The sequence below is a fragment of the Pipra filicauda genome, unplaced genomic scaffold (genome assembly GCF_003945595.2).
Source record: "Pipra filicauda isolate LSUMZ 115617 unplaced genomic scaffold, ASM394559v2 scaffold23_size5868930_pilon, whole genome shotgun sequence".
NCBI classification, from domain to species: Eukaryota; Metazoa; Chordata; class Aves; order Passeriformes; family Pipridae; genus Pipra; species Pipra filicauda.
Window position 1 is genome coordinate 5636005 of NW_024104354.1, and position 24468 is coordinate 5660472.

The window sequence follows — 24468 nt, forward strand, 5'->3', positions numbered from 1 at the left end:
TAAAGTTTTTGGGCTACAATTTTCTGCTATTATTCTGAAAAGTCAAACTGACCTCTGTAAATTCAAATGACTGCTCAAATTTTCTGTAAGAGTTAGTCATTTTAGATCAACTGTAGGAATTCCAAGGCTTGTTTAGAGTCAGAGCCCTGCTGTGTTAGCCAGACTACAAATACAAGAACAGAATGAGTCCATGCTCTGAGAAACTTCCAGCACAAAGAAACTACCAGCAGGAGAATAGGAATAGAGGATACAAAAAAACTGTCAAAAAAAAACAGTGGTGCTTGTTCCTCTCTTAATGTTGGAGAGGGAAGGAGGAAGAGGAAGAAGACAAAGAATACATACAGCAGATACAGCAGATGGAATATATTTTTTCTGTTTAACTACATGCACAACAGCTGCTCAGAACAGCTCCCCAGTATATTAACTACTGATAGAATTAAGGATGATTTTTACATTTTACAACAATAATAAGAAAGGTGTTTGTTCCTATAGGTTCAAACTGGTATTACATAACACATAAAGACATGGAAAAAACCCAAAACTATCACTGGTGGAGCAAAAAGGGCTTGAAAGTAAACACTAACAGCTTTTCAAAAGGAAACAGCCGATTCCCATAGAGGTTTTTCTGAAGGAGGTAAGGTCATACATATATTTTTATAGTCTTTTCTAAGAGTCATAAGCCTTATTTAAGTTTAGACTTTGCTCACTCTAAATTCAAGTTTTCCAAACCTTCCTTATCATAATTTTTTAGTTTTATTTTCTTTTTAGGCATAAGTTGTATGCCAGTAAACTGCTGCGAGCAATTAAAAAAATAATTCCTAGGTCAGTCAAGATCATAACATTTAAAAGGCATTCTCTTAGTACATGAATTAAAGCATTTCTAGCATTAGCCACTGAGAACTCTCTGCTTCCATGGGAATCAGTAGGCAGAAAGGACAACCAAAAACTCTTCAGATTAATTGTGTTGAGAGGCATATCATTCTCAGACGACTGCAAGAAGTACTGAATTTTTTCCTTCCTTGTTTTTCATCTGCCTATTAAGTCCCTTTCACCAGAAAAGAGAAGAGAATCACAGAAGAACTGAAGTTGGAAGGGACCACTGAAGGATATCTGGTTCAAGCCCCCTGAACAAGCAGGACTACCTAGAGCATGTTTCTGAGGACTGCACCCAGACAGCTTTTGAGTATCTTCAAGAATGGAGACTATACAACATTTCAGGGCAATCTGTATCACTGCTCAATCACACTCATGTTAAAAATGTGTTTCCTGATGTTCAAGGGGAACCTCCTGTGTTTCAGTGTGTGCCCATTGCCTCTGATCCTGATGAAAAGCCAGTGATGAATAGGCCAACTTCTAACTTATATGATGAACTGAACATGTAAAGTTTCAGCTTCCTTCTGATTATTTACAGATGTGACCAGATCAGCAAAGAAGTTAAAAATAACTAGTGACTCAGAAACTATAAGGCTTGATAAAATATTAAAGTGAAAAAATAGCCTTTTGTTTCACTAGAAAATCCTATCAGCACTAAAGGTGAATGACTTGAAAATTGTTAAGAATGTGACTTCTTAGAGTACTTAGTATTACAACTTAATATTAATTTAATATTCCAATTAAGACAAAAACAACTCTTCCCCTTCATACAGTTGTAATTTCTGTTATTTGACTCGTATTTAAAATAAGTAAACTCACACTTTTTCCCATTCTCTCATTTTCCATTTTTCAATTTCACTTCTGTTTCTGTGGTATTCAGCAGCAGTAATTAAAACTGAACACATCCTCCCCTTGTAGACCAAATCTAGACAATTTCTTTAATCTTTATAATAAAAAAACCACATGGTTCCCACCTTTTTCCTTCTATCTCTTTGTTATTATTTTTAAGCCTCTTCATACTGTCCTGAGTTCCAGACTCCTGAAAGAAAATATAATCCTCTCCAAACACATCAGTGCCAAAGAAAACAAAAAAAAAGAACCTTTTCCATCAGGTGGCACAACCACTGTAATAACAATACCACAGATCTAATAAAAACACCTTCCATTCTTTATCAAGGAAGGTTTCTAAATAAAGACAAGTCTTTACTAAGATGGTAAGGTATATTTAACTTTCTCTGTACAACCATCAAGTAGAACATATTTAACCCTAAAAAAAATCTAAAAGGAAATTAATTCCTTCACAGTATTGTAGCCTAGAATAATTTTACCAAAAGAAAGGGCATACATTTATGATTTTATCCTATAATTAATATCTTCCAGTTTAAAGAACTAGAAACAGTAGCACTCACACAAATTCGAATTCATTACCTTGGCTAGCTCAATCTTTAACTCTTCTTTTTCTTCTTCAGAAATCATATTGGTGAAATCAACGTCAGCGACCACATCTTCATCTGCTTCATGCAACGACTGGGTTTCCAACAGGCCTTAAAGAGTTAAAAGGTCAAGACAACCATTATTAATTATTTCAGTTATTGATTATACCAGTTATGGTACTGGCCTCCCCTAAAATCTAAGAACATTATAATATTCACCCACTAGGAAAAAAAAAACAAAACCAAAACCCAACCTTTTCCTGCTACAGATCATCTGGATTCTGTTTCTCTTTGTTTCTGAAAAGGTATTGGAACTATCAGATGACAATGTCTGCACAAAAGCAGTTTAATATGTATAAGCACCTCTCATTCCAAGAAAGCAAACACCTTGGACCCCACTAATCCATGATAAGGCATTTCCTTGCTTCTAACAATATGGAAGAAAAAAAGAAAGCTTTTTCATCAAAATAAGAAAGCTGGTTAATGTGGATCATAGATGTAAATAGTAGCAATAGTGCACTGAACAATAAAGTATATCACTGAGCAGAGTTTGCTTTAAAAGCACCTCTGATTGCAGCAATTTGAAACCTTACAGATGTACACAGTTTGCAGAAGCAAATGTCATACCTACTGTCTGAATTTTGTAAATGTTAGTGAGAAGCATACCTTGATTGCTCAATCTAAACTTGTGAAGGGTGGATAAATATACTCAACCTACAGTCACTTTCTTCTTTTGCACGTCCAAGACCACTAAGTATAACAAGCAAGATAAGTGCATACAAAGATGTTTCCAAGACCTGGGCCTGCCTAGTATAATATGTACAGATGAAACAAAATATATCCTATCTCCCAGTCATTCACTAAAGAGAAGATCGCTGGGGTTCCAATCACTAGGAGCCACTAAGAGCCTCTCATTCTTTATGGTCTGCAAAGAAAACAACATGAACCATGAGATAGCAGAAGACATTCTTGTTCCTTTGCAACTTGTTTTAGAGTTCTAGATCTTTTTCTGTTGTGGAAGAAAAATCTCCTTCAGGCTACATCTGGGACAGCACTTTTCCCTTTATTTCAGTTCTTTAGTGGGGTAATCAGCCACCTCTGCTGACTCCTGTACACTGCTTATTGTGGAAGAGAATAATTTCTTTCCCAGGTCCACGGGGGCCTGTACACTCTATTACACAGAAATCAGAATACAACTTAGTTAAGTTTTCGCATTAGGGAACAGAGGTTACAAGCAGTAAGTTTGTTGAAATTGAGTACTTTACATTTTCATGCAAAAAACTAAGCTCCCTCCAGCTTTCTGTCATTTCCCAGTGTACCTGGATTTCCTCCTGTTTAACAGAACAGAACTGATTTGATTCATACCATCAACCTCACTGCAGAGCACAATGGGGTGAACTCAGCCTTGTTAATTACAACCTTCCCTGAGTGGGAAGAAAAAGAGCAGCAAAACAGGTGCTGAACCCCTGCCTGGCACCATATGCAGAAAAAGATCACCACCCTTAAGCACAAAACCTTTTTAAAAACATGAAAGCATATAGAAGTAGTTGATATCTTAGCTATTACCCAAAAAGCTGCTTGCCAAGAAAATCTAGATTGCTGAAGTCCCAACAAAAGAAAAGCACATTTATTCAGTATGAATACTCCCAAATCACCTTTATTAACACTCCTCCATCTCCAAACACAATTGTTGTTTGGTATTTGAGGATTAATAGTGTTGCTATGGAAATCAAGCTAAACTTAGTCCCCATAATCTTGAAAGCAGTCTCTTTTTTCATGGATGGAAGAGCATCAGTACAGGGCAGCTCTGGGAAAAATCTCAGGGGCAACAAGGCTAAGGTTGAAAACCCTTAAGGGAAGCCTTGGGGTAGATGTGAGATGAGGTGACCTTGGAGCAACGGATCCTTGAGCTAAAAAGAAGGCAGACCTATGCTCAAGGGACAGTATTAGTTTGTGAATAACATTTAACTAGATCCAACTGTCAAGTTTAAACTTCAAGACTGGACTGAAATTACAATCCATTCCAAAATAGCACATGCACGTCAATCTTCTGTATGATCCTCTGCAGTGCAATGCCAGTCCCAATTCTTACCTTTTGCTTCTTGTTTAAGTCTTCCAAAATCTAATCTGATCCTTTAGTCTCTACTTTCTTGCTCAAGCCACTACCAGAGTCTTCCCTAATGGTCATTGTCCCTGTGCAAAGGTTTCACTTCAGTCACCTCACAGTTCCAGTCTGAACATCTCTCCACCGTACTATGGGTCACAAACTTCTTTAAGTCAGTCTCAGTTCCGAAACTTCCTCACATGAACCTTATCACAAGCAACCAATTCTCTCAGTTCTTCCCAGCTGTTCTCAGTCTCTGATAGTGTTGCACCACTTATGACTGACCACTTCTGTCCTGGGCCAGGACTAGCAGCTAAGTAGGGTGCTTCAGTTCTAGTGCTAGGTCATATGAACTCTTTTCCCCACTTGAGCAACTGACAGTCATTTCTGAAAAGGTATCTTCACCACTGCCTTGGGCTACCCTCACAGACCACTTCTCTAATTTACTTGTCTTAGTCTTCATCTTAGGAAAGAGGGGAAACAAAAAACATTAGGAAGACAGCAGGCTTCCTGAGGCAGAGGAGACTCCAACCCTTTCCATCTACTGAGAATGTAAACATAAAACCTGTCCCTGTGATTTCTATCCTAAAGAATTTAGCATCCACAATTGCTACCAACTGCACAGCAAAGTACGCAGGCAAGGTTCCTGAGATCTTATTCTTCTTAGTGTATTTTTTTTTTAATTTATGTGCCTGTCTCTAGTTCCCCTTTAATAACCACTGAGTTCTGTATTAGATTTCAAAGAGTTGGAGGTCTTTTAAAACAAGTTTAATGAAAACAGTCAGCTGGTAAAGAAGATTTAAAGTAACGTCACAGACAGAGTGGATGCTAAATAAGCTCATCCTTATATGAGGTATCAGAGAAGCCAAACAGGGAAAAAGGATTGTTCACAAAATCTGTTTTACAATAACAGGAAACAATTTACTTCTGGGTACCACAGCATTCATTCCATGAAAGCCCACCTGCTGTGAGGTTCATATAGCACCTTGCCCAGGAGGAGTTCAGCACAGCCTCAGGAAGAGCTATAGCATTAACTTGATTCAAGGAGTCAGCCAACCACATGACACAAAACCATAGGAAATTAAGCTATCAACATTTTCCTACTCATAGAAAACTTGTTAGTTTTTCAGTCTCTAAGGATAACAGAAATTTGCAGCAAAATTCACAACAATATATATAAGAATTGGTAATGACTGTGGTAGCCAAACAGCTCCTATTGCTAAGTACTGCTGACCCCAAAATATTCTCTCACCTTCTACTCTGTGTCCTCTCAACCTTCCCTGTAGTGTTCCTTCAACCAGGCAGTCTGGGAAATACACCTTACAGATATTGGTTATAAATGCAGCAAGCACAGAAACACAACAGAATAAAAGAGCTTAGTGCGATTGCTGATATATCTTGAATTAACCACATGAGCAGTTCTTTAAGAATCAAGTAACAAGTTAGGATCCTATTGAGTGTGTTTAATCTATCTACACATTTTGTTAAACATACTTAATCTAATTATTTATGAAAACACAAAAACGGATGAGTTGATTCAGCTAAATGCTTAGAGTTAAGTCCTAAAATCAAAAAATTTTTCTACACAACACAAGCAGGCCAGATTTAGGTATCTAAAAGCCAGAATTTTAAGATAATACTACATGTACATTCAATTCCAAAAATTATTTACTTTATAGAGGAAAAAAGAAATCTGCACTTTAGCAAGGCAGACATTAATTCATGTGCATGAACAGACATTCCGTTTATACAAACAGTTCCTGGAGCTGAGAAGGTAACAGAGCTTTTCTTTTCAGTTTCATGCTTCTTCCTTTGGGGTAGAAGGAACTTAACTGATTTCCAGTAAACCTGGAATTAAATATATCTACATAGTGTATAACTCTATAGATAAACATATCTACTCATAGTCATAATGTATTTACATATATAAATGTAAATATCATAATGTATATACATATATAAATAATCTGTAACTTCTCACAGGAACTAAAATACAGAATGGCATTTTGATCAGATGCTCAAGGCAAATCTTTCCTGCAGCACTGGAATATGATAGATTTTACAGTGCACCTCAATTTCCATTCACTGATCTCCACGTTTTCCTTTAAATTTGCTATCTTAAATCATAGTATTCAAATGATCATTAGCTGCTTATTAAAATAATATTGTTGGGAAGTTGCAAATCTGGTCAGGTAACATTTCAAGGCTCTGTTTTCCCAATGGCTTACTGAAAGTATGGGGAAGCTATAAAATTAATTTAAATCATTCTTTCTGCTAACTTGCAGGATCAGGGAAAATATTTATTACTTATTAACTTTCAGTTAACGCTCCTGATGATAAAATACAGGGAGACTAAAATTTCAGAGTGAAACGTTTCCCAATGGCTAAATCAGTTTTCTGCAAGAAGTGACACATACACGCCTGGTCAGAAACATTACTGCCAAATTACCAACTGTTTTTATGTGCAAGGAGCTAAAACAGTTTTACCTGCACATAATCTAGGTTTTCTAAGTCTAAATTTGTAAACACCAAAAGAACCTACTCTGCTAGGATTCCCACTTGAAATTAAGTTTAATGACTTCATTGCACTGAGACTCACAGTATTTTTAGAACTGCAAGACATCTGATACTCCCCAGACCAGTACGTAAAGAAGCTTTAATCCTGCTAAATGAAAGTTCTGCATAGTTAAAGGCATCGCTAAAGCAGCAACAATAAGCAGAGCTGTTACAATTAGGACATTATATTTAAAATGGAGCATCACAGAGATCAGCATCTACAAGCTCAAACTTGGACTACAACAGTATGAACTCGCTCTCTGCTAGTTAGCCACTGCAAGCTACACATATCATCAGCTCAGGCATGCTGATAACACAACATACTGCTCTGGAGCCTTGAGTCAGGACCGCTGCTTTAGATCACAGGTATACCTATTACTCAGAATTTGTGGGTATCTCTGCACTGTGCTACATTGCACAGCCAGTAGAACATTCCTAGCAGTCACTGGTTTCTCTCTCTACTGTCTTCTTGCATACTTTAGTCTCAAACTGAGGGAAGTTCTGTGACTCCCTAATGATGACAGAGCCAGCCTTTAAGGGCAGGTGACCACTAAGCAGCCTAGCATCCTACAGCACACTTGAAGGGATGTCATATAAGTCCACCTACAAGTACTGCTCTTGTACAGTCTCAAAATCCTGAGTGGGTATAGAAGAGAACCACAGAATATCCTGAGCTGGAAGGGACCCATACCGGTTATTGAAGTCCAACTCCCTGCACAGGACAACCCCAAGAGTCACCATGTGTCTGAGAGGATTGTCCAAGCACTTTGTGAACTCTGGCAGCCTTGGTGCTGGAACTACTTCCCTGGGGAGCCTGTTTCAGTCCCCAACCACCCTCTGGGTGAAGAACCTTTTTCTAATATCCAACCTAAACTTCCCCTGACACAGCTTCAGGCCATTTCCTCGGGTCCTGTCACTGGTCACCACAAAGAAGAGATCAGTGCCTGCCCCTCCACTTCCTCATGAGGAGGTTGTAGACTACACTGAGATCTCCTCTCAGTCTCAAAGGAGACTGAGACATTTTCCTCTCCTGCCCAGCTATGTAACTTGACCACACACAGGTACTTAACCTGGGAAAGATAGTTTTTTTGCCAAAAGATGCATAGGTACTAGTTAGGAGCCAGGAAGATTTGGTCACTCTCAGAGGGGAGTTGCACAAGTAGCAGAGTCATTTCCAAGATTAACAAGTCTTTGATAGCAGAAGAAAAAAAAAAAGAATAAAAGCCTGAAAGGTCAGTGTAGGGCTCCCAATGCACCCTCTTTTCCTGACTAGTATATGTGTGCTTCCTCATGAAGGATTTGCACTGAAATTGCACTCCCCGCTCCTCTTACCCACTTACCCAGAAATACTAACAATCATGCCTTGTTTCTAGCCTCCGTAAGATCTTCCTTTATGGTGAACTTGCCACTGGCTGCCACATGAGAGGAGCTCCAAAGAGAAGATACAAGGACTCCCTGAAACAACATCCCAGCCTTGGCCATATTGATCATCATAACTGGTCTACTCTGGCATCCAATCGGGAGGCCTGGAGACACACCATCTATAACGCTGCTGATGCCTTTGAGAATGCCCGCAGGATCACTCTTGAGGAGAAAAGACAATGCAGAAAGAATTGTGCCTTGCAGAATATACAACCTAAGGAGTCTTTCTGCTGCGTCTTTTGCAATCGGACGTGTCTATCTCATATTGGCCTTTTTAGCCACCAACGCGCTTGCAACAAACGTGGGTAGAGCCCTTCCCAAATCTTCGTTCGCGAAGCCCAGCCATGATGATAGAGGATAAGTGGATCCTCCAATAAGAGGATCTGTAACTATTTCACAAAATTTAAAAATAAAACTTATTTAATAAAATTTAAGAAATTTACATATTTTATTTAATAAAATGTTTAATAAAATATTTTATTTACAATATTTTATTTACATAAAATATTTAATAAAATTTAAAATAACCAGATAATACAATGATAAAATCCAAGGCAGGTATCTAAAGGTAAAGATGTTTTAATTAGTGCTTTTTATGTATTTTCTCTGTATTAATCTCAGGCCCTTGTTCTAGATTGTTATGTATCAGACTAATTCTTGTATGTTGACTGTTTAAAAAAAAACCCACCAAAAAAACCAGAAAACCCAACCAAAAAAAAAAAAGCTCACACTATATGCAGTGATGTCTATTGAATTAACCATAATGGCAGCAAATATAAAGTCAAGAACATCAGTTTCCATTTGTGTACATTTTCTGACATTCATTTGAAATATATATATATATAGGTGATCCTTTATTCTAATGAAATACTTAAGAATTGAAGCCCTTTTACTGCTCTATTTTTTTGTTTCCCAACTAATTAAAAATAGAATGCCTACCTTGTTATCTGGCATTCATATCAAATAGTGAGAAAACAACTCCTAATTATATAACCTTTCCAGTAAGCAAAACGACTTGTTACAGCCTCTTTTGCCATGTCATTAGAGTTTCTTCTTTAAAATTGGAAAACTCTTGTTTACCAATTTAAATTGCAATTAAGTCTTCAAAGGGATGAAATGATAAGTAGAACAAAGGAACTGTCCAGACACTGCATTAGTGTCTTTGATCTTCTTTATAATGTAGTCTTAATGACAGATATAGAGATTAAGGGGGGAGAAGGGGGACCAGAAGCAAGTACTAAATAACTAAATTGATCAGAAAAAACTATCAGAAGTTGCAAGGATTTCCAGTACCATTTTTTCCACTACAAAGTTATGGGAAGATCTAAATAGGAAAATATGTTTTCATTTAATTCACCTAGAAAACAAACTACTGGAGGAAGATCTTCCCTTCTGTGCCTGGTTCTATCTGTGGACAAGTCTGAACTGCTTGAGCCCAGCAATCACCATACAATCTGCCTTCTCCCTAAAGGACTTAGAATATAAGGAAGGTTGTTTTCGAAGCTATGATTGGAAAACAAACTTAAGAGGCTGGATTCATCTTAGTTCAGAGAGGCAAGAATTCAAGACACACAGGTCATGTAGATTAAAAATGTAAACATTAAAGAAAACTGTAGATTCTACTTTTTGAAACCATGAGGGCTCAATCTTTTTTCTCTGAGTATGCTCCTTGGAAGGGAGAGATGGATGGGCAAGTGCCTTCATTTCCTCTCTCCAACAGGCTCTGGGTTTGGGGCGGTATTAAGGGGAGGAAAGGAGTACAGCTTTTGGGTGTTCAAGAGCTCTAGGATGTAGTCTAAAATCTCAGAATGTGTTCCCAGTCATCCTGGAGCAGCTTATTACAGACTTTACTAAGGTTTTCCCTTCCATCTCTTAATGCCTGCAAAACCAAGCAATAATAAATCCATCCATACCTATGAGATAGACTGGCAGGTTTCCAAACAAAGGAATGCTTTTATTTGAAGCTCCTGGATAAACAGCTGTATTGTGTTGATTCTTTTCTCCATTTTAGTATAATAAGAAGAAATTAATCATGCCTTGAGGATGTCTCTATCTTATTTTTCCCCCAGAAACCACTGACACAGCTGACAGTCTATGCCAGTAAAGAGACACAATCTACACACAAATAACTGGCAGAAAACAGAATTGACAGCTTGACCGCTGCACGAGGAAGCCACACACACTAATAAAGAGAAGTGCAGTGGAAAAAAATGAGAATAGCAGTAATGCTAAAAAAAATACATATCACTTACTTCAACCTAAGACTTCAACCTGAGAACTGATCTTCCTAAAAAAATCATTATCTGAAATGTCCCAAAATGCAAGGGATGATCTTGTGCATTTTATCCAATAGCAAGCTCTCTTTGTTTAAAATAATAATCCTGCCTGCCTGGGCAAGACAAGGGTGACATTTTCAGGCTGTAGCTATGGAAAAACAAAGCACTTGTTGTGAAATGTAACAGTTTAAAGACAGCAGAAGACTCTTTGTATTATGTTAAACTGAAAGTAATGACAGCATTGTACCACCTTCTGTGCTTCCTACTGATCATTCTGCACAACTTTCCGTGATATCAATGGGAAGAAAAAGATGCTACAAGTGGAAGGATTATCCTCTCTTTCTTTAGGTAGAAGAGGGAAGGAGAAAAAAAAAGAAACAAGATAAAGTCACGATGGAATAATAGGGAATGAGAAAGTGCAGGACACTGAGTCACAAAAGGGACTTGTTCTCCGCAAATAAGGTACTCTAGAAACTGTAACAGACTGTATAAATCAAATGAAGGAATAAAGTATATATAATCAGACTAGAGAAAAAGCAAAGTAGGGGAAGGTAGCTATGACATGGAAATGCTGGCAGTCAGAGGTGGAAGTCATCAGTCACATTTCTTAAACCCACCCTTTCATACTAAAAATACATGAAGGTACATTTTTTTAATCTCAGAATAGACAGACACCTGGGGTCCCATCCTCTGCTGGTAGAAGTGACTGTAATCCCATCAATTGTATAATTAAGCTCACGCTTCATGTCATGCTCATCAATTCACCCTCATCTGCTTCACTGAATCAAAATCACTGCAACTTAAATGCAGGATTTAATAACCTTTCTCTTCTAAGAACGGATCAGTTTACTGTACTTTTCTAAAGCCCAGTGCAAAAGAATATAATTAGATAGCAATCTAGCTGCAGTATAGTTAAGCTCACAAGCCTCCTCAATTAACTTCCAACAATGTATCTGTACTGCAAGAAGTGATAAAATTATATTTTTAATTAAAAAATAAATTCTTCAAGTAGCTATAATTTGTATCCTTTAGATCTCAAAACACATAACTAACAATACCTTTAAAAGTCTAATTTAAAAATGAGCAAAATCTTAATGCAGCCAGCAGGTTGCTTGCTTTCCCCACACCCCAATTCAGGAATCTCAACATCTAAGGCAGATGTGTCACTTTTGGTCCTGTAAACATACTAGGGAAAATACACAGGAAACAATTATAACTGGGTACATGACAGATTCTTTATTCCCTTCAGGCTCAAATTCATTATTGCTTTAATATAGATTATCTCGGCATAGTTACATTTACTAAAGTACACATTTAGGAATGCTGAGAGAGAAGGGAAAAATTATCTTTCCCCTATATCTGCTCAATCTCTCACAGTGGGAGAGTAAAGATCACAGTTTTAAAGGACTGGGACTGCTTTTTTGCATACTGTTTGGCACAAAACGTCCATGATCTGTGACTAAGCTTTGCAGGCAGCATAATTATAAATTAGCAACAATAAATCATAGAATGATCTGGGTTGGAAAGGACCTTAAAGATCATCTAGTTCCACCCCCCCTGCCATAGGCAGGGACACAGTCACGGAATATGCTGAGTTGGAAGGGATCCACAATAATCATCAAGTCCAATACTTAGCCCTGTACAGGACCATCTCGAAGAGTCACACCATGTGCCCAAGAATATCATCCAATGCTTCCTGAACTCTGTCAGGCTTGGTGCTGTGATGACTTCCCTGGGGAGCCTGTTCCAGTGCCCAACCAGCCTCTGGGTGAAGAACCTTTTACTAATATCCAACCTAGACCTCTCCTGACCCAACTTCAGGCCATTCCCTTGGGTCCTGTCACTAGTCACCACAGAGAAGAGATCAATGTCTGTCCCTCTTCTTCCCCTCACGAGGAAGTTGTACACTGCAATGAGGTCTCCCCTCAGTCTCCTCTTCTCCAGGCTGAACAGATCAAGTGGCTTCAGTTGCTCCTCGGCTTCCCCTCAAGGCCCTTCCCCATCTTCATTGCCCTCCTTTGGATGCTCTATAAGAGCTTAATATCTTTCTTTTATTGAGGTGCCCAAAACTGTCACAATATTCAAGGTGAAGCCGCACCAGTGCAGAGCAGAGTGGGACAATCCCCTCCCTCGACCAGTTGGCGATGCTTTGCCTGATGCCCCCCCAGACATGGTTGGCCCTCCTAGCTGCCAGGGCACTGCTGACTCATATTCAACTTGTCATTGATCAGGACCACCAGGTCCCTTTCTGTGGTACTGCTTTCCAGACACCTTTCATTAGACCAAGTTGCCTGAAGCCCCATCCAACCTGGCCTTGAACACTTCCAGGAATGGGGCATCCACAGCTTCTCTGGCCTTGTTCCAGTGTCTCACCACCCTCACTGTAAAGAATTTCTTCTAAATATCTTATTTAAACTTACCCTCTTTGAGTTTAAGGCCATTACCCCTTGGCCTTACCTTAAGGCCATTACTACTACATGCCCTGCTGAAAAATTCTCCAGCTCTCTTGTAGGTCCCCTTTAGGTACTGGAAGGTGCTCTCAGGTCTCCCTGGAGCCTTCTCTTCTCCAGGCTGAACAAACCCAACTTTGTCAATCTGTCTTCATAGAAAAAGTGGTCCAGCTCTCTCACTATCTCCGTAGGCCTCCAAGTCCTTCTTAAATTGGGGGCCCCAGAGCTGAAATCACTCACTAAGTTAGGAGAAAGACACAATTACTTTTCTCAGTTTTTCTTAATTTTTAATGTTAGATTACATAATAGCTCATGGCCACCAAGAAAAGGCAGTGAATCAACACGCTCCTCAGATCAGACACGTCTTGTGTGTCACATCCACCTCCCTTCCTCCCTCCCGCTGTCCCATTTTTTAAGCACCACCTGCTTCACCCCTTAATCCCTTCATAATTAAAGACCAACTACTTTGCACCAATGCACTTTTGCCTGCCTAATGGGGGTCATCTGACAGTGTGGACTTCCTCTAGTCTTCCCTAAATAAACTTGACCTACTCTTGGATGCATCTATCTCCAACACAATTGTATTCCTATTTAAAACCAATAAAAATAAAGCTTATTTATATGAAAATTATTTGAAAACAATCCATTTTAACAGACACAATGGCCATGTACTCTGTTGCACAGGCCCTATATTCAAGATAAAACAAATTTTTATTTTTTAAAGCAAATACTACAAATACATTGAAAACCAGCTCACTTGTGTGCCACCTCGATTCCTGGAAATGCACTGTCTTACGTCCAGGCAGTCTTGCTCTGACAAACCTGGAACTTGGAGTTAGTGTGACACTAATTCTCTGCACACAGGCCACACAAAACACTCCTCAATCAGCATAGCACCATCTATCTGGGCCTGCCCAACTCCAAGTTTCATCTGTTTTTCTCACAAGTTTTTTTGCCAGCATACTGAGCTGTGAAATGAAGCACTTATTATTCCGCTCCTAATGTTAAGCTTCATGTTAAGGCCTTCAGAGTTTTTGGCATCATTAACTTTTTGGCTTTGCCAACTCAGTGTTTTGCAGAATGCCATTACAATGAAATGTGTCTGCTTAGTGAGGTTGTGCGTGGGGGCATCTGGGGTTTAGGCCTCGAGTATCTGTGAATTTCCTATAGAAACAGGCTTTCCTTCTGTCGGGCAGGGTCTGAAGACAGAGGCATGCCCCATGCAGCCTGCCCAAGTGACACAGATGACCATACTGCAGGAAGGGAGGCTATTTATCAGAGCAGGAGACAGAGACTGGCACTTCCAGACACACCATACAGTCTCAATATTTGAGGTTCCTGAATCATCCTCAAATACCAGCAGAAAATGGCAGCTGCCACAGGCAGATTTTATGGTTTTTTCCTTGAAGATCAGCCCTGAACCAAAGAGGGTCAGCTTCTCCAACAGCTGCTTTGGGTACAGGCCAATGAGTAAGAGAGGCAAGGGGTTTAGTTAAGCACAAGGCAAGAGTTGCTGTACCCCTGAGGTTGCATTAGACCACACTCAGTGGCAAGAACATCATTCAAACCTCTAACCTATCTTTACAGATCACCGAGTCTGGAATCATGCCTTTTTTAACTTCAGTACCTTAGAACAGTCTAGATGGAGAGCACAAGACAGTTTTTGTCTTCTCCACTCTTCTACTACCTTAAGTAAGAAGATTTTTATGAGGAACTTGTTGCAGGATGGACATAAAAAAATGTACTTTTCTGAAATAAACCAGTATTCAGTGCTTGCATGTCTGCTAATAACTTCCATTCACATCTTCATCCCTATTCAACTTAATTGTTAAAACTTCTGACCCCTCCCTGTCCTTGATTCCCATGCACAGCACATAACTATGATCAGAATACTGCTGCTCCCTTTTCAGGTCATGTTCACGCTTCATATTTCTGTGCAGAACTGGACACAACTGAGAAGCCTTCTAATTCTGGATCTAGCTGTAAACCTGGTTCCCATCTTTGAACCTCTCCCAAATGAGTACAAGCTATTATCATTACATACTCTAATTCCTTGTGCTTACTGCAGGCTTCATCAATATTGCTCACTATCTATGCTTCTCTGTTTTTTGAAGCAATTTAAAACCAAGAGAACAGATATTTTTCCTCTGCCTGTAATATCTGACTTCCAGTTTCCTGCCAATATCTGTTATTTATCTCTGCAAAGACCCCATGTAAGTCTTCAAGCCTGCATTGTGATTCAGTTTATATGAATGACATTATTCAGCAGCCTTTTTTTTTTTTTAATCAGTAAGGTTATTCCAGTAATTGTTCCTTCTTCACTGTCATCTTTTCTTTGCTATCAAAGCTGCGGCACCACCTGGTGCACTACATGACTGAAGGATTTACTATTGCAAGACCACAGGGCTTCACTGGTTCTTCATCTGCACATAATAGTGTACAGCTGGCTAGATAGTTTAATTACATGACAAACATCATTCTCTCTGATTATGACTTTGATTCCTTCCTCCCACAACAACAAGTTAATAGCTGCCATCTACCTAAAATACTTTGAGCAGAAGATAATCTTCTGTTCTTGGCATAATTGCCCCTCTGACTCTGTAATGTACAGACATTTTACTTGTCTCTAAGAAAAATCTGGATGTGTTTAAATACAACTATCTCAGATCACTTTTTAATGAAAATTTAGCATGCACCAGCCCAGCAGAAAAAGTATCCTAGGCCTTCAGAAGATATTCTAGCTAGACACATTCACACCACATCCTCCTCTAAAAATCTGCCAGCATTTCTTAGCGTGACCGATCTGTGATCTACTCAGTGCAGTTAAGAACATTTTAATTAAAGTGAGAAACATAGAAAGAGGAATTAGTTAAGCACCTAAAATGCCTGAGCCAACATCAGCTTGACAAGTTACTACTAAATCCACCTGAAGCACAATGAAAACAGTTATTCCAAGGAAGCTATGCAAAAGTATTTTAAAACTTCAAGAAGGTTATGAGAAACCTGGTTGTAACCACAAACCTGCACCACCTTAGTCCCACCGAGGTGACAAGGCAATTTCCTAGTGAGGAAACTGGTAAAAAGAGAACACCTGAACAAACAGGTGAACACAGGAAAACCTAACTCTCTACTGAAGAAGCAAACATGGAAAGCATCAGCTCCCTTCAGCTCCCATTTATAAATATTTACAGAATATAAATAATACGGTCTTTTAAATTCATACCATACATAGTTTTAAATTATGCTTTCCATACTTTACTTACAATTTATAAGTTAGTAACTCTATTTATTAGGCAATTATTAAATACAACTTTAAAGGCACAGGTACTGAAGAGAGACAACTTATGCATTTAGATGGCTAAAGAGGAAGGTGTTTCACAAACTAAAGTAAAACTCAGACAGAAATCAACTGTATAAATGGAAAGAAAATAAAACACAAAGAAAGGTTCAAAACAGAGGGAGAAATAGCTTGGGCAGGATCTGGTCCTAACAACTTCATTGATCAACAAACAAAAGTAGCCCTTTCAGCAGGAAAGCATGTGGAAGTAAACTGTGCTGCCTGCTACATAAACATTTTTTACTGGGAAAACCAACACTGTATCTATAGGCACTTCATGCTTGCATGAATATCAAAAGTGTTTTCAGAGTGTAACTTTATATCTCTCTCTGCCTAAAGTACCACTAGAGCCCTAGTTCCAGTGTTATACGAAATGCTAAACTTTTGCATTTGAGAAATAAGTTGTAAGATAATAGAATTTAAAGTACTTTTAACAACAAAAACATTAAAAGTCTAATTTTGTCTTTAGAACAGCAAAGCTGAAAAGTGACTGCTTTCCATTACATATTTTAAGTAGTTTCATTAAGTTAAAACACTTTACTGACTAGGTTCTTGGTGGGCAGCAAGGATAAGTGCAGGCTAAAGTAAATGGTAACAGGACAACTTTACAAAAAACAAACCCCAGAAGACCAACAAACCCCCCCCAAAAGTAAGCATTTTTCCCAACAGGCCTCCTTGCTTTAGAAGGAACTCACTGCTCAAGGCATAGCTTTGCCTTCCATTTCTGGAAATGACATAAGGCATTAGACCTTGTTCTGTTTTTATACCCCCTACCTACTTCTCTGAGCATCCTGGATTCTCCTTCAGTGATTAGAAATGCAAAAGATGTAAAAATTACCCAAGAAATGGATCCCTGACTACATAGTTCCTAAGCATTCTTGCACTTGTTATACACTTTCAGAAAAGAACATTTGCAACAAGATCCTCTCTGCTACCCATCTATTTCTTCGTACAAAGTGAAAGAGGAAATAAGAGGCAGTACAAGAGAAAGAAAAGGGAGAATTACTGCTAAAGTACAATGCAAACACTTCTTAAATGTGTCTTTTCCAATTATTCACCTGCAACTCTTAACCACACCATGGATGCAGAAGTGTAATGATGATAGACTAGTTAGATATTATGATTTTGATCCATGGATCTCAAATATGGCTAAGCAACATTACTTCTGTCCTAGAGAATCAAACAAATCAACTAGCACGCCTAGGGTTTTGGAGAAGGTCAGTGTGACATCTGATAGTAGAATCCACATTTGTCAGTCCCCTTTCACGATTTCTCAAACATGATGAGTTTAGAGAATGCAGCAGCCAAAAGGCATAGTTTAGAGAGCAGTGATAGGACTAGAGCATACTATATATATAAAGTTTGGCATTGCAACTGTGCATTTCTATGAGATATAAATACAATCAGATAAAACTACCCTGCTCAGATCTCATATTTATCTACTATGCCAAGAGGTATTTTCTAATTAGAAAGAAAGATTTAATTTAACCCTTAAAAAACACATTCTGAATCAAAGGCAGACTACAGTCTTTCTAAACCCAAATTCTAGGATTACACTAATATAAGATATTAAATGATACATAAATTTCTAAATATGGCCACACAGAACATCCTTCAACACCTCTGCAATCTCCTACCAAGCTTGTGCCACATCCTTCAAGCAGCACACAGCCTAAGCAAAGCATCTCAAAAGTTCCATGCATTTCTGTACTGTACTAGTCATCAAGGCATGTCAGGACAGCATCAGGAAACTCATCTTTCCACTACTGCACTTTACACCACCGACAACAGAATCAGATTATACTTGTGCTGCCTCACAGTAGGACTCATACCAGCAGTCCTGTGAAAATAAGAAGATACAGGAGAAAAAATAGAGTAAGAATTTAAAAACATGTTTTAGGGTTTGATGTGTTTGTTTTAATATGTTCTACATTTTATATCTTCATGGTTAGGAAACTGGCAAAGTTACAAAGTCTCATAACATTGGTCCTAGATTTTAGAGAAGGTATTTCTTTTATATATCTTTTTCAAATCCCACCAGCATTCTATTCTCAGTTCTCAGGTGTAACATGAAACCACTGAAATTTTCTCAGCCTCAGCAAACTGAATTTCATCCTGTGACAAGTGTCATAAAGCTGAAAGCAGCACAGGTTTAAAGGGTAAAAGAGAAGCATTTGCTTGCTTGAAATCTGATATACACCAAATAACTCATTCCACTCATGTATTTTCTCTCCTTGTAGTACAAAAAGCATGAAAGAGCAATTATTTTGAGCTTTGTGCACTCTTGTTAAATATTTAAGAATCCTATCAAATATTACAACCCTACCTTTTTCACTTGACCTCCTCTTCATGTGGTCTTATTAACACAGCAGCTGAAACTTCCATCATGCAGTGAAATAAGCAGGTTATCACCAGGTGGTTCAATTACACCAATATCCTCCTGACCTTCTGTGAAGTCTTACCTCCTGCTTTCCATAGCAGGGTCATGGTGAGCTCAAGAAGGCAGTATGGAGACAACACAAATCCCTTGATAACTAGAGTGAATCCTGATGCCTCAAGAATCATGTGCGCCAGGCACTTTTTTTCCCATAAAATAATTATACTAAATCAGCTCCAAACCACCAGTTTTACTCTGTCCTTAGGGGAAACGTGAACTAAGAACAAAACAGTCAGTGCTCCTTGGTAAAGTCACCAACCTCAAACACAAGGTTAGGGAAGATGCTGCCCTCTCCAGCATAACACAGGACTGCTTTGGTGTGATAGCCACAGCACTGCTGCTGCTGCAGCAACATCATCGTGTGTTCCTTATCCCCACCTTCCCACTGTGAGGCTGACCCTCCATCCAGATTCCTATATGTAACCACATGAGTAGCTAGCAAAGAGAGAGGGAGAGAGAAGGTTGACCAAGATGCCAGTGCCATTTTGCCATTTGTACATCATTTCACAGCATTCCTCACACATTCCTCAGCAGTACCTCCCACCACGGAGACCTCAGACCACCTGACTGTGAAGTGGCAGGCGCCACTGTGGCAGGGAAAGGACTACTGGGCTAATGCTGTGACTTCTAATGATATTCCTCTGATCATAAATTCCAGTCAAATTGCACACGCCACGATGCTGCCTCTCTGTAACCTCTCATGCCAGAGGCAGCCAGCTTGAGGATCGCAGAAGGAGCATGTCAGCTGCACACAGCAGAGGGAAGAAGCGAGGTGCTAAAGGCCTCCACAAAGAGTCATCTATCATCTGAACTAACCACAGCTCTCACCACAATACCCAACAGATGAGTGCATACACAGCAAGCTACTATGGCTACAATGCACAACTAGCTGAGGATGCAGAACACCTGTCACGAACAGCTGTAAGAATTGCTAGGAGATGCCTCAAAAACCCTTTTGGAGGCCTGAAGTGCAAGAAGTTGGTTGAGCTACCTGGGTAGGAAAAAGGGAGCAGAAAGCTGCATACCAAAGCTTTGTCAGAGTAAAAATCAAGAAAGGATACAACAGAGAAAGAAAGTATGATTATATCTGGATACATAAAGAAAGGGAGAAGAATTGCAAAAGGAGAGAGATGTTTTATGAGCAAAGCTCCAGTGTTAAAAAGTCACATAGATTAAGACATCCATTGTACTGCCATTATTACAGGACATTCACAGTTTTAAACTAGAAGGCAGGACTATGCAGGATAGTCAGTTAATCTGGACTTGGAGTAGAACAAGTATGATGAGAGGCAAATACACACTTCTGATTTTCCTCTCTTTGAGAGAAACACTGTTCTTCAGACTTCCAAACTTTTCACATGAAAAATTACTGACAGCCATTTGAAGGAAAACAAATATGCTCTTATGGAATTTTTAGCACCTAGCATAAATATAGCTGGTGTGTTCCTGGATCAGCTAGCTCTAGGACCATTAAGAAGAAAAAGTAATCAAAGAGAAGAGCACCCAGAGACTTAAAGACACATTGTCTGTAAAGGGAAATTAATTATTTTTATTATACATATGAATTTGCTTACATGGAACATCTGGTTATTTTTTAGAAAGTAATTTTAACTTTAACTACTATTACTCTGTGTGATTGACTGCCTCATCTAGTTCATTTGCATGAATGTTCCAAGACATATTCAATATGCTTAAGGATAACAGTAATTCCATTTCAGTCCATGAAATCTCTCTACTACTTCAAAGTAAATATCAAAGCCTTAACTTTCACAGTCTTTGGGGCATGGACAGGTATTATGTTATGCCTTGAACCACACAGAAACTCCTGATGTTTAGCTATGACCTCTACCCAGTACCTTGATACAGTTACTCGTAATACTTTTCTCCAGAGTTGCATTAAGATTTATAAGGTTGATTCATGCTGCTATGTAAAAATTCTGACAGAAATGATTTTCCTGCTCTGAAGAAATGTACATTTTATACTTGCACGTGTGTGTTTCTTGAACATGAAATTGCTCTACTCAGGCATAGCCTCCCTTAAAGACAATACAAAATGGCACAAACAACATATTTATGTAGAAAAGTCCTTCTGAATAAAGTCTTTAAATTGTTAAACATGAATTCAACACTACTTTTAAATGAATAGCTTTTACTTTGTCTTTTCAGTTGGAATGCAATCTCCCAGCAGAGCACACTGGAACAAACCATTCAGGATTCATTTCTCTGTAGGCATCTGAAAGTTTTTTAGAGGCAATTCATAAACTCTTTCAAACATATACAAGCTTCTCCTGCTGCTTAAGCAGATATTTGAAGTGGAACTTTTTTCCAAGCAAATTGCTATTGTTTTGTTAGTAAACTCCTATAACTGTGCTCTGGAAATTGCACAGTGGGTTTGAAAAATTCAGATTTCTGGCCAGTGCTTAGATGTACTTAATTGAATTCGACAGCATTAGACACATGCAGGTTAAATTCTTTTTGCCAGCAAGGCTCCGTAACTGCAGTAGCATGCACTTACTCAAGTCTAGAAGGAAGGGGGTATTTTGGAACAAAGGTTTGCTGGCATGCAAGTATCTAGCACAAAAATCTTAGCTTGTACTACTTGTTTATCAAAGCAATATTTTATTTTTTGTTTTAGTAATGGGAGACTTCTGAGAAACTGTAGAAATAAAACACACAAGTGAGAAACAGAAGAAAAAAGTGACTTAAAATTGAGTATAGGTAAGATGAAGCAATTCAAAATGCTTTTATATTCATCTAGAAGAACTTACTCAAGACCTGTGGAAGTAACAGAGTTGCTGACCCAAATATACACTAGCAAAGCATATTTACTGACCTGAATTTTTAACATGCACTAAGAACCTATTTACTGATCTTGCTAATCAGAGAAGGTAAAAAAATCACATCTACATATGCCACTATCTAGCTAATTAGAATCTGATACTGTTTTCCATCAGTTCCACAAAACAAGAAATGATCAAATTCCTTATCCTATGAAGTTAATGTTTAAAGAACAGGAGCTCCCATCATAGTAGCTGTACAGATGTATTCAGAATTTAGTTTAAATAACAGTCTTATTCTATAATCTTAATAGTGACTTTTAAAAACCCTGTGAACTGAGCCACAGATCTATTTATTTTGCCAAGCAGCTTCAGCCACGTATCCATTAGGACAGCACATACACCACACTTGCTGGAAACACCTTCTCTTTCACAGGCATCATGAACTCAAATTTCCCGCTGTATTCCTTTGTGTACAACCGTATTTGCAGGCAAGAGTTGTCTCTCAAGTGTATTTGTTTAAGGCAGTTTTTAACTATTCTGGAAGCCTATTTTTTCAGTTAGTTTCAATGAGCATATGTCTCCCTCTTACTTCATTTCCCTGTTTTATAGATGACATAAAATGTTTTCTAAACACTCTGCTTTTGAAGAAACATTTGTACCACCTGCTTAGTACTGGTGACTTCCAGACATGTGTGGTGAAACCATGAGGTTCTTTAGAAAACAGAAGCAAGATTATAAAGGTGAGCAAGACCTGTGTATGCTAAATACCTTAGGTTGACCCAAACATCATTTATAGCTCGCATGAAAAGTTTGTTCTTTGGAGGTCAATTAACTTTACCGAGAGTGTAAAGTCATGTATGTATGTATGCTAGTCCTAACTGTTGCAATAGAAAATGTTCATCTTAAACGAACGGAATGCCGTGTTTGCAAAGCTGAAGAAATACTTCAGCGGATCCAATTTTAAGCAGGTCTCGGTCCCAGGGTCCCTGCTGCTGGAGGCGCCTCCCGCACGCCGAGAGCTCCCAGGACGAGGACGGCGATGCTGCTCGGGCTCGCACCGTCCCGACCAGCCCCGAGAGGCAGCGGCTGGAGCCTGACCGGGGGACAGCTTCCCGAGGAGGGACGGACAGCCAGGCAGGACACGGCAGGACACACAAAATTACTTCAAACCCAGGAAGCCCCAAACCCTTAAGGGACTAACTTAACCCGGAGTTGTCTGCCAGCTAACTGACCGTGAAATGCCTAAAGCCAGCAGGAGGAGAAAGCGGCCACCACCACCTCAACCATAAGGAAAGGCAGGGGAAGCCCGGGTCGGCACGGAGGACGGGACGGAGGACGCATCCTGGCCGAGCCGGGCCGGGCCGTGCCGCGCTCCCCGGCCGAGCCCGGGGCCGCCACCACCGGTGTGGTGTCGGGAGCCTCCCACGGTACCGCTCATGGGCACCGCGCTCCTCTCGCCGCCCGGTGCCCGGGCCGCGCCTTCCCTCGGGCTCTCCCTGCCGCCGGGCATCCCCGCCCCGAACTCCCGCTGCCCCCGCGCGGGCTTGGCCCTTCCCGAGGGGGGAGCGGCAGCCCCCGGTAGCGGAAGGTCCGTGAGCCCCGCGCCGCCCCGAGGGGCTCTGTCCAGACGAGACTCACCTCGTGCCTGCGGCTCCATGGCAGAGCGAGGAGCGCTGTCGCCCCGCGCACCCCCGGCTCCGGCGGCGCTGACAGCCGGGCCCGGGCCGCGCTGCCGCCCCAGCCCCCGCCCCCGCCACACAACCGGGGCCGGGCGGCGCCACCTCCCGGGCACGCGCGGGCGCTGCCAGCGCCGCTCACCTGCGGCGTCCCCGCTCGTCCCGTGCCAGCCCGAGGACAACCCTCGTCCCGGCGTCCCTATGCCGCAGCCCAGCCCCTCGTCCTGGGCCAGCCCCTCAGCTCCAGAGGGCCAGCACCCGGCTTCCTCAGCTGCACAGTTGTTCGCCATCTCCCCCGCGTAATGCCTCAGGTCACGGCTGCCCCCGCTGAGGGAAGGCACTTGGGACTTCTCCAGAGGGGGAGCAAGGAGCCCCGGGGCACCGGCAGGTTACGCTCCCCACCTGAGCAATCGGGAGTACCTGGTGTCACAGCGGCACAGTGAACTAGTTAGGTGCCTTTCGTGAATGAATATTTGGCTTATCTGAGCACCCGTGGATGTCAAGTACTACTACCTCCTATGGCAGAAGCATGGAAATACATCCAAAGGAATACTGACAGAGCCTATACTGTCACATCTACTCAGCAGTTTAAATAAAAACGATTTTATTTTTTTTCCCAGCACACAGGTCTGTATCTTACTATTCACTGGAAGCTGGAGTGCCGATACATAGTTCACACTGCAGTGCAGATTTACTCTATGTTTTGCTCATGTCAACATAACTTCCACAGTCTGTTAAAAGTCCACATTAGCTTCACTTGTGGAAGGATCCAGAATACTTGTTTTAGCAATGCTGCATTTGCCATGGCTGACAGTCCATGCATTTATCAGTCAAACACCATATGTAATTTGAGTATATGATACTACTGAAAGCCTCCAGGACATACTAAGGACACATAGCTTCTCGAGGCCTGTAATACTAAAAATAACAAAGCAAGAGAGTAAATGCAGATGAAGGAAGTACTGGACATCGTTTGAGAAATTGTGCAAACAGATAATACTGTAATTGAAGAAAACAAATCCAAAAGAAAATGATTATGCAGTTTGGTTAAAGAAAAAAAGAACATTCATAGCTAGAAAATAATTTTTTCCCCTTAAAATATTGTAGAGCATAGCATCAAATCT

At 40.1% G+C, this 24468-nt stretch overlaps 1 protein-coding gene across 3 annotated transcripts in view; it reads right to left on the minus strand.

The window, feature by feature from the left end:
* The window catches only part of TPD52L1 (TPD52 like 1), a 53068-nt gene extending 29335 nt beyond the window's left edge, over nucleotides 1–23733 (minus strand). Inside the window, exons 1-2 of one of the 3 annotated variants that reach the window (XM_027752071.2) lie at nucleotides 23487–23733; nucleotides 2302–2417 (exon numbers count right to left, since the gene is read on the minus strand). In XM_027752071.2, coding sequence (XP_027607872.1) covers nucleotides 2302–2417; nucleotides 23487–23634 — 264 coding nt within the window. In that variant the 5' untranslated portion in view covers nucleotides 23635–23733. Of the gene's footprint in view, nucleotides 1–2301; nucleotides 2418–18777; nucleotides 18852–23306; nucleotides 23418–23486 lie in introns of those variants that run through there. The other 2 variants (XM_027752093.2, XM_039381743.1) reach the window with 2 other exon arrangements.
* Between the last annotated feature and the right edge of the window lie 735 nt (nucleotides 23734–24468).